The sequence below is a fragment of the Henckelia pumila genome, chromosome 3 (genome assembly GCF_033568475.1).
Source record: "Henckelia pumila isolate YLH828 chromosome 3, ASM3356847v2, whole genome shotgun sequence".
Classification (NCBI taxonomy): domain Eukaryota; kingdom Viridiplantae; phylum Streptophyta; class Magnoliopsida; order Lamiales; family Gesneriaceae; genus Henckelia; species Henckelia pumila.
Window position 1 is genome coordinate 136,268,666 of NC_133122.1, and position 10,374 is coordinate 136,279,039.

The 10,374-nt window shown below is 35.2% G+C and overlaps 1 protein-coding gene across 1 annotated transcript; it reads right to left on the minus strand.

The window, feature by feature from the left end:
• Nucleotides 1-595: 595 nt before the first annotated feature.
• LOC140889561 (uncharacterized) lies at nt 596-2,467 on the minus strand. Its single transcript, XM_073297275.1, has 4 exons — nt 2,281-2,467; nt 1,434-1,689; nt 995-1,308; nt 596-909 (listed from the first exon to the last, which is right to left on the minus strand). The coding sequence occupies exons 1-4, from the start codon at nt 2,465-2,467 to the stop codon at nt 596-598; spliced, it is 1,071 nt and encodes a 356-aa protein (XP_073153376.1).
• Nucleotides 2,468-10,374: the final 7,907 nt, after the last annotated feature.

The window sequence follows — 10,374 nt, forward strand, 5'->3', positions numbered from 1 at the left end:
ATATATGTCGTAACTGTACCCAATCCCGACACCTGATGACCCCAATAGAGTCGGTAAACGAGTCAAAGTAAAGTACTAGCATATAGAGTCTCAATGATGTTTCAAGTAGTAAGGACTAATGGTGTACAACCAAAACTGCGGACTTTATCCACTCGATAAGTGATAACCACTTGAAAAGTGCGGATAGGGTAGTTCAATCATTCATCATATGAATATCCATTTGCATGCTTTGAACATCTCTATGTTCCATACTAATAAAACGTGGTACTCGGCATCGCAAATGCTAGTCTCAATCTCGAGCGATCCTTATCCTTATTAACGGACGGCTCAATTGACTAGGAACTGTTTGGAATATACAGTGACTTTAAGATGTGTTTCATGATAGTCATCCCCATGTGCTACCACATCTTACATACACTATAGTATATTCAAGGTCTTCATCTAAACATCTTATAGTATGTCACAACATAATAATATGATAAAAGATAAAGTAAATGTCATTATAAAAATGTAAATTATATTAAACAAAAGATTGTTTATACATAGAGTCATAAAAGCCCTTAGCCATAAGTTGGCTCACCGGGCACCCACTCTTTCACTCTTCTTGCGTTTTTGAAGCAAAGTCATCAATTATGTCGTCGTAAGATATATCCTCCAATATGTCTTTCTCGATGCAGAGAGTCGCTAAATCATTCAGTCTCTCTTGACTCATTGTGGTTCTTAAATAAGATTTCAATAATTTCAACTTGGAAAAGCTCCTCTCAGCTGATGCTACAGTCACAGAAATAGTCAATAAAATTTGATAGGCAACCACGACCAAAGGAAAAACTTCCATTTTCAATACAAACTCTAAAATTTTAATGGATGTCCAAGATTTATTTGTGTCATATGCTTCTAGTGGTAGCATGCCTTGCAACATTTGTAATTCTAAAAGCAGGTCATTAGCATCAATATCAGACACATTATTATTTTTCAAAGCAGATTCAAGATTTACACAATATTTTTCTCAAATAGTCTTCATCCAATGCCATTAACTGTCCTCCATCCATCAAGAATCCAAACATAGCTTCGAAAGAATTCAATTGCTCAAACCTACTCCTTAACTCCAAAAGAGCAATATCTACCACAACAAGAAAATAATCAGTCCTAAAACGTTCTTCAGCTGTTTGTGGTTCTCTTTCAGTATTAGGAATCTCATCAAATTGTCTCTTTCTAGAAGTTTGTCGTCGCTTGGGAAATACAGGATCAACTCCTATATTGGAAGCAATTTCTTTAGCAAAATTTATGGCAGATGCAAATCCTTCTTCCCTGTAATTCTCAAAAAAAAAAAAAAAAAAACAAGCACTTTCAACTGTTTCACTGCAACATCAATATGCATAGTTTCAGATTGTAAGGATTTACTAACCGAGTTTATGTTCTAGAGAATATCATACCAAATTACCAAGCTTAAAAGAAATTCAAAGCTACTAAGTTCATGTGTTGCTAACAATCTGGCTTCTCTCGACAATCTTGCATCATCAGTTAAATCTGCTACCTTAAGTAAAGCTTCTCTGATTTGCCCAACTTGTGACTTAATGGCCTTCACGCTTTCGATATGACTTTTCCACCTCGTGTTGCACAATGACTTAAGCGTCAAATTATCCAAACAATCAAGTAGAATACTCCAGCGTTTTGTAGAATTGGAGAACACTGTATGCATGCATTGACATGCTCCAAAAAAAGATTTTGCTTTAACACAAGAGTTTGTCATATCACAAATCACCAAATTAAGACAATGACTACCACATGGCATATAAAAGGCTCTCGGATTTATATCGAGCAATCTTTTTTGAACACCCTGATGTCTTCCTCTCATGTTGGAGCCATTATCATAACTTTGTCCTCTAATATTATCAATATCAAATCCAAAAGAGTCCAATGCAGCACACAATTCATTGAAAATGCTCAATCCACTGGTATTTTAAACATTCAGAAATTCTATAAAGTACTCCTCAATTTTTACTGGAATACATGAGACGTCAACACAACGTAATATTAAAGTCATTTGTTCCTTGTGACTTGCATCAGGAGTACAATCAAGTATCAATGATTAATATTTTGCTTTCTTAATCTGTTCAATGACAACATTTTTGACCTTTAATGACATATTTGTTATCAACTCATTTTGAATTTTATGACTGAGGTAATGATGATGAATTTCTTTTCCTTTAATGAGCCGAAGATGTTCTTGCATTATAGGATCAAACTCGCCAATCAACTCAATCAGGCCCAGAAAATTACCTTTTGAATTATCCTCCAAATTTTCATTCTTTCCACGGAAGGACAAAATATTTTTAGCCAAACATTTTACAACTGCTACAATTTTGGTCAAAACCCCTCTCCAACGGTGTGTCTCAATTTTAATCTGTTCCTTCAATTCTTTGTCAATTGTTTCATTTTTCCTCAATCTCACTTGTAACTCCACCATAGATCTCAAATTAGCAAGATGTTCACGAATTTTTTCGTGTTCTATAAGCTTCTCGCTTAGATGCTTTCAGTCTCTAGATCCCTCTTCTGCTAATTGACTTCGTGATTGTAGTGTTTTGAAAAGCTTACAACAAAAACAAAATATTTTATCTAACTCCTTTGAATAAACTAGCCATTTTCTCTCATGACTTGTTTTGTTTGGAAGCACTCTGTTATAATACTCCGAGGAAAAATGTCTACCAAGTTCATCATAAGGGTACTCAAAATTAACCTCTCTAATTGGGCCTTTTTCAACGAGTTAATCCTTCATTTTTGTATCAAGACTCTCCCAAACTCTTGGATCAAATATATTCAGAGAATGATCTATTCTTTCACGTTTCTCATTATTTCTTTTGTCTTCATCAATACCCATAGTGTTTGTAACATAACCATCTTCTATTTGTTCTTCAGAATGATTTTCTTGGGCGTTCTGATCATTGAAATTGTCAATCAAAATTTCTTGCACTACATTCGTTTCTTTCAAAACAAACTTATCCATCGAACCTTTCATTGATTGAGTAATCTTCTTTTCCGTTTCCTTTTTTTTTTTTCCTTTTAGCACTTTCAGAGGGGAATTTTCTAGGCAACATATTTCTTCAAGTGCTGATACATTAAGTACAAATTCAACAGCATAATTGATATATATATGAAATTATCTTTCGTATTTCATAAATATGAACTATCCAAAAATAAATCATAATGAACTATCAAAACTCACAATCCAGATGCTAATTTAATTTATAACTAGTTAATTTAGCTATTCAAATTCAAATTCACCAAATCCCCAATTTTCAAAATAAAATTTCGAAAAATTCATACCTCTAATCCTCGAATTTGTAACTTCTATGATCCTCGAGTTTTCAAAATCTACATAAAATTAATAACAAATATTAATATCTAACATCAAATCAAAGCAAATTATTTAATAAAATATACTGGGTGCGTGTTGGGTGTATACCTTCGATTTTCTCCCTTAGTTGCAGTGTGTCGTCGTGCGTGTGTTAGGTTTGTGGAGATTTCAATTGCAAAATTAATTCACACGCTACCATAATGTGATTTGACTTTCTTTATTTATATTTTTATTTATAATATAAAATAATTACATGGGTCCAATGTATAATAAATTAATAATTATAATTTAAATATATATAATAAATTTTTTTTAATATTTGGGGCCCCGCCCAAAAGTGGGGCCCTGGGCATGTGCCCTGTCTGCCCTGGGCAAGGGCCGCCCCTGATGAACGGTTGAGGGTGGTGTACAAACAGAAAGATCGGTCGTATAGTATTAGCGCAGATTGGGGGGATCTGATGCATGACTTCCAACATGTACGAGCTTCACTATCTATAATGGCCGAAAAGGTACAAAGCGGATCTTCGGATGTGTGAGTTGCTCCGCCAATGAGCAAAATCAGACTGGATATTGACGCTGCCTATAATGAGAGCACCAGTAGTTATGCTATAAGAGGTGTGGTGAGGACTGAAGAATCATGAGGGGCAGTCAGTATGGGTTTTTGGACTAAAGATTGACAAGCCACAGACTATAGTGTGCGTCGAGCTTCTCGCAATTGAAGGGTGGTTAAAGATTGCTCAAACACGCAACCTACAGATTCATTATATCACTTCAAATTCTCTTTTAGTTGCGCAAGCAGTCACTAAACAGAAAAAAGATCTTAGTTATGCTGGATCTATTGCTACAGATATCAGACGTCTCCTGGATTCTCAGAGTAACGTTTTCCTTAGCCATGTTCGCCGCTCGGCGAACAAGGTTGCACACTGATCATTGCTTTTGTTATTTCTTTCCCTCCCCAGTTCATGTGGGAGATTGAAATTTTTCTTTTTGGTTGATGCATCTTGTCACCAGTGTTTTTAGAACCGGACCTGACCGGCCGGTTCGACCGAGAACCGGTCGCTGGTCCGGTCCGAAACTCCTCCAAAAACCAAAAAACCGATCCCACCGGTCAGAACCGGTTGGACCGGTCAATAACCGGGAAACCGGTTGACCGGTTTTCGAATTTTTTTATTTTTTTATTGAAAATTTAAATTTAATATTTTATATATATATATATATATATATATACATGATTATTTGGAATTTGCACTTTATTAAAAAATTATTTTAATAATTATTGGTTTTTTTAAATTAATTAATTCATTATTTAAATAAATTATAACTATAATTGATATTTTGAATATATTTACATATTCATTTGGCTTTCAAACTATGGAAAATATATATTTTTTTGTCTATTTATATATATTTTTTAGTTTTAAAAATTTAAAATATATTATTTATTATATTATATTATATAAGTGGTTTTTCGGTTCGACCGTCCGGTTAAAACGGTCCGACCAGTTAGACCGTTTTTTAGGTAGACCGATCTGGTTATGAAAACACTGCTTGTAACGAAAGACCTCTTATTAGTTTCTCAATAAAGTACATCTTAGTTTCTCATTAAAGTACAAGAAGACCGTCCAAAAAAAATATTACTTCTCATTTTATATATAGATCGGGTCGATCCATCTCATATATTAATATCTGTAAGACCGTCTAACAGAAGAATATATATATTTTCGCTCTACCCACTTATGAGCCATATATAGATGGATCCAAGGAAAGAAATTCTAGTGCAACCAACCCAAAGTCATCATATTTTGTTCGAGAAAATTTTGATCACCAAGTTATTCAAAATCAATAAAATAATTCTTGAATGTATTTTAGTTCATGATGAAATTCTTAGTCCCTATCATTCAGTTTTTATTGGCTAAATTTAATACGACTTTCTTGCAAACTACGTTAGTCAAATAAATGACATTGAAAACTTATGTGCGTCAAACTCCCTGATTATTGCCTAATTGTCTTGTCCATTATTGTCATCATCATAATGTGTTGAAATGAGTGAACGAGAGAAGAAAACAATGCAAAATTCGTAACCTTAGCATAATTATTGATGGACTTTATAATTTCTGCTAATTAATGTATTGACCCATTGCCGGCCTTGCTTTTTAGCATCATATAGACATCTGTATTCAGTTAGAAGGAATCATATTTAAGCATAAAATAACTAAAGAAACAACCAACATTTCCTATAATTCATTATAAAGCCCTAAAATTAGAGTAAGACACAAGATTCCATGGCTTTCATGTCTCTTTTTATTGCTACCGACAGTACCGAGTCTTATGTAGGAATGATGTCTCATTTTTAATTTGTAGTTTTGTCATATGTGACAAAGTTATGAAATTTTCTATTTTCGTGAATTATTTGATTAAAAGCAATGCAAAAACTTATAATTATTATATAAAAATTAAACGGGTCGGATTTATAAAGAAGTAGTATGATAAACAGGCGGAGATGATCTCAATTTTGAATTGGGATATATCTTTATCATACCAGACGCAAGAATAATATATTTTTTCACGTCCATCAATAGCTTAGTATAAAGCTTTGATATGTCTTTATATATATATATATATATATATAAAAGTTTTCAGCTGCCCAACAATTCCTTCCCACTTCATCCCCGACAAATAAATTCGATGGTGGGTTTTAGTTGTTTTTGTTTTTGATTTTTTTCACCACTAAAACACGTGGTCAGGATAAAGTGAGAAGAAATTTATTGGGCATCTGAAAATTTATATATATATATATAAGAAAAAAAATTTGTGCATCGATCTTTTCATGTCCATGTATCTCTTATTATAACATTGATGGTAAGCGCTTAATTCTAGGCATCATGTCTTGTAGTATTATTTGAACTAGCCAACTAAGCACATGCGCTGCGTGTGTAACATAATACACGAATATTTGATTAAACATGTGAGTACATATAATTTTATTTGAAAATATTTTGTGTAGTTAAGGTATTCTAATTTTAATATTATGATTTAAATGATACTTAATAGTTAAAATTTATCGTTGAGAAAAACTAAATTAAGAGGATATTTATGCAATATTATGTAACACACTACAAAAAACTCTGAGTTTAGCCACGGCCAAAACTGTGGCTAAATGGTTTTAGCCACGGTTTCCGAAACATTGGTTAAAATCGCCGTGGTTAAAGTTAGCCACGGTTTTTTCCCGTGGTTACATTAGCCACGACTTTTGAAAGAACCGTAGTTATTTTAGCCACGGTTTATTAAAAAATCGTGGTAAAAATAACCACGATTTTTGTTAAAATCGTGGCTAATTTAACTACAATTTTTTAAAAACCGTGGGTAATTTATCCATGGTTGTTTAAAAAAGCGTGGTAGATTAGCTACGGTTATTTTTAAAAAAATCGTGGATAATCATCCATGGTTTTAACTAAAACCGTGGCTACTTAGACACGGTGTTAATTAAAATCGTGGCTAAATTTAACCACGATTTTTGTTAAAAACGGGGTTATTTAGCGACGTTTTTGTTAAAACCGTGGTTAGATACCAACGGTTTTTTTTAAAACCGTGGCTAAAATTGCCACGGTTTTTTTTAAAACCGAAGCAACATTATCCACGGTTTTTACTAAAAACATGGCTACGGCATCCAATTTTTTTTTTGAAATTGTGGTTGGTTAGAATAGACCTATTTTTTAGTACCCCTTATCTAATTTTGAAATGTTCCAAATAAACAACTGTTAACACAAATTGTAATATATACGCAAATTTAGTAAACGTGATATACAAATTCTTGTTTCTATCATTTACTTTGATCAAATACAACCGATCAAAGACACAAACATTATAATATCTCAAAAATACTTAACATCTCATAAGTTTTTTCAACCACCAACACAAATAATACAGCCCAAAATATGATGTCTAAACTTCAACAATACAAACGAACCACCCAAATATATCACCTGCGAGAATGAACAAAAGTACAATATTCAATGTTTTATAGTTTATATGAACATAGGTGAGACGAAGTTACTAACCTACTCATGGTTGAGTGTAAAGCCCCGTTTTTATCTTAATTGAATTTATTTGAGTTAATCAGAGATTACAGAGTTCCCGAGCCGGTTTGATTTTGATCAGGGTCCTTTTTGCAAAAATTAGATTTTTCAGGGACTAAAACGCAAATTTTGATTTTTATATATTATCTACACATGGATTTTAATTTGGAGAAGCCTCCATCTTCCTCTCCAACCGTGAGCCTCCATTAGAGCCACCCCTTTGGAGTTTTGAGCTTTCAAATTTCCTCCCGAGCTCGATCCGTCCGTTGGAATTTATTTTTGAAGGCAGATTAGTGATCACTGCAGTGAGAGCTCCGTTATATCGTAAGTTTTTCTACGATCGGATACATTCTAGTTTTTGGATGTTGTTAGAATCGTTCTAGATTTGAGTATGTTATTCTAAACAGAGTTCTGATCGTTTATTATCTGTCGGTTTTGAATTAGAGCGACGTTTGGATTTGTTATGATTTTTGGAATCCATTTTCAAAAATGTGGATTTTGAGATTGATGGGTTTGCTTTGTTATTGTTGTTTTGGGCATTGATATGAGGTTATATCAGTATTGAACTGCTGTCTGCATTTCCGGTTTGTTCAGTTTATAGCCGTTATGCCATCGGTTTGAGTTTTGGAGATTTGAACCGTTTTTGAAGTTGTTGAACTTGGCTTGTAAGTCGATCATGGTAATTGATCTTTGATTGTATCTGAACAGATTCGTTTGGAGTTGTCAAGCCCTGTGTTAGCAGCATTTGGTCGTCGAGAATTGGACGAAGAACGATAAAGAGATTACCTTGAACCGTTGCCTTTGTTGTTGGATTGTTTAGTTGTTGATTAAACCTTTTGTTGTAGCTTATCCAGAGTTGGAACTACTGCATTGAAAGGTAAAAGCAATCTTTGTAGCGGGATAGCATACTCGGGACAGTTGGTTCTCGAGTTTCCCTTGAAATCACATATTGCATTGATACTGATTCTAGTTTATGGAACCTGTATTTTGTTGATTATTTGAATGAATTATATGGCTAAGTTCCTTTTGTTTCCATATGCATTCATATTGAGCCAGCACTATTGTTTCGATGGGCAGAACAGCCTTTTGTTAGTCATTTGGGAGCTATATTCGAGTGGCCTAGGACGTAGTCGTTGCGCCTAGTGCTAGCATACTCATTATAGTTGCTCAAAGTCTAGAGGAGTGGGATACGTGGCACCACCTCGATTGGGAGAGTCGGTGAGTCGTCACGTGATCTCATCCTCGGGATCCCAAAAGCACAGCAGCAATCCTTTGTTATCAGATTTGATATCCCGGTTTAAAGACATGCATTTCATTACGTTGTTATTGATTTCGTTGTTGTCTTGGAAGCATGTTTATTGTTGTATTACTTGATATGTTGCTTTTACTGGGATTATCATTCTCACCGGTTATCCGGCTGTTGCTTTGTTTTGTATGTGTACTTGGCAACAAGAAGGGCAGGATCAAGTCAGCATAGACCTGGTTAGCGTCCAGAGCAAGAGATAGAAGTGAGACTTGTTTAGAAGTCGAATCAGCATGTCAACCTAGTTATGTTTTGCGATCATGTTTAGTCATTCGAACTTCTCGTATTTGTTTTGTAAGCAAGAAACGATGTAGGTGCTATCGAATTGAATGTTGCTCTCCCCTAAACCTTTCTTGTATTGTTATTGGAATATCAAATACTCTTTATGCAAGTGTTTAGGTTTTGATTGAGTTTATTACAGTGCCTTAACTTTTCTGGGCGAGGGGACGGCGCGGGCGCATGGTTGTTGGCGCGGGCGCGCGGCCTCTTTGCGAGGTATGAGCGCGGGCGCGCGAGCCTCCTTTTAAAAAAAAAAAAAATACTTTGGTTTCTTGTTTACTTATCGCTTGTCTTCTGATATTAGTTGATTAGAAACAAGGTCTCACATTAAGTGGTATCAGAGAGTTAAGATTCTTAGTCGAACTAGAGTGAGCGGGTAGATCGAGTCTGCGTGTATTGGCTCCTCGCATGTGTTTGAATTATTTTAAATATGTACTTATCTCCATGCGAGCATGCTTTATTATTGAGAATTATTGAATTACATGATTCTGTGATTTAATTTATAAAGCATGATCTACTTGAGATATAACTGTTTTTGTTACCGACTGGTATCCGGTATTCCAAGCGGTTGTAAGGGCACTGATTGTAGCGATTGAGATATCTCGTGTCCTAACCTTTGATTATCAGATGGGTCCTCGTCGAGTGATAAACAGAAACACACCGCCAGTTATCCCTGTGACTGAGCAGGCTAGCACTGAAGTTGATCAGTTGGATGCTTCAGCAACGCCTATGGAAACCTTGCTGAAGAGGTTTCAGTCGTTCAATCCGCCGTTATTGATGAGTTCAGAAAATCCAGTTGACTGCGAGAGTTGGTTGGATGATATTGATCAGCTGTTCGATTCCATTGATTACACAGATGACCGCAGAATCAGGTTAGTCATTCATCAGCTACGTGGGGTTGCTAAAGCTGGTGGATCATGACAAAGAAAGCAATGGAGAGTAGAGGTACGGAAGTTAATTGGACTCTTTTTAAATCTGAGTTTTATAAGCGGTTTTTCCCTATCTCGTATCGCAAAGATAAGGGAGCAGAGTTTGCCAATCTGAGGCAAGGGAATCTGAACATTGAAGAGTACGTGGCTAAGTTCGATAGTCTGTTGCGTTTTGCATCGCTAATTGCCGGAGATGAAGAAGCTAAGTCAGATCAGTTCATCAATGGTTTGAACCCCAACGTCTTCACATTGGTAAACACCAACAGGCCTAACAACTTTGCGGATGCTATGAATTACGCAAAGGGAGCGGAAGCAGGCTTGTGGAGGCAAAGAGGTAACCAAGTAGCACCTCAGCAACAGAGGCAGTATCAGAACCCACCATCTCAGTATCAGAATCAGCCACCGCAGCATCAGAACCAGCAGCAAAGGTAT

Excerpts from the sequence above, each read along its gene's own strand:
- LOC140889561 (XM_073297275.1), bottom strand. The coding sequence starts at position 2,467 with ATGGTGGAGTTACAAGTGAGATTGAGGAAAAATGAAACAATTGACAAA. Across the intron at positions 1,309-1,433 it reads CTTTTAAGCTTGGTAATTTG|GGAAGAAGGATTTGCATCTG; the intron begins GTATGATATTCT and ends TGAGAATTACAG. Across the intron at positions 910-994 it reads CTATTTGAGAAAAATATTGT|GCATGCTACCACTAGAAGCA; the intron begins GTAAATCTTGAA and ends AAATGTTGCAAG.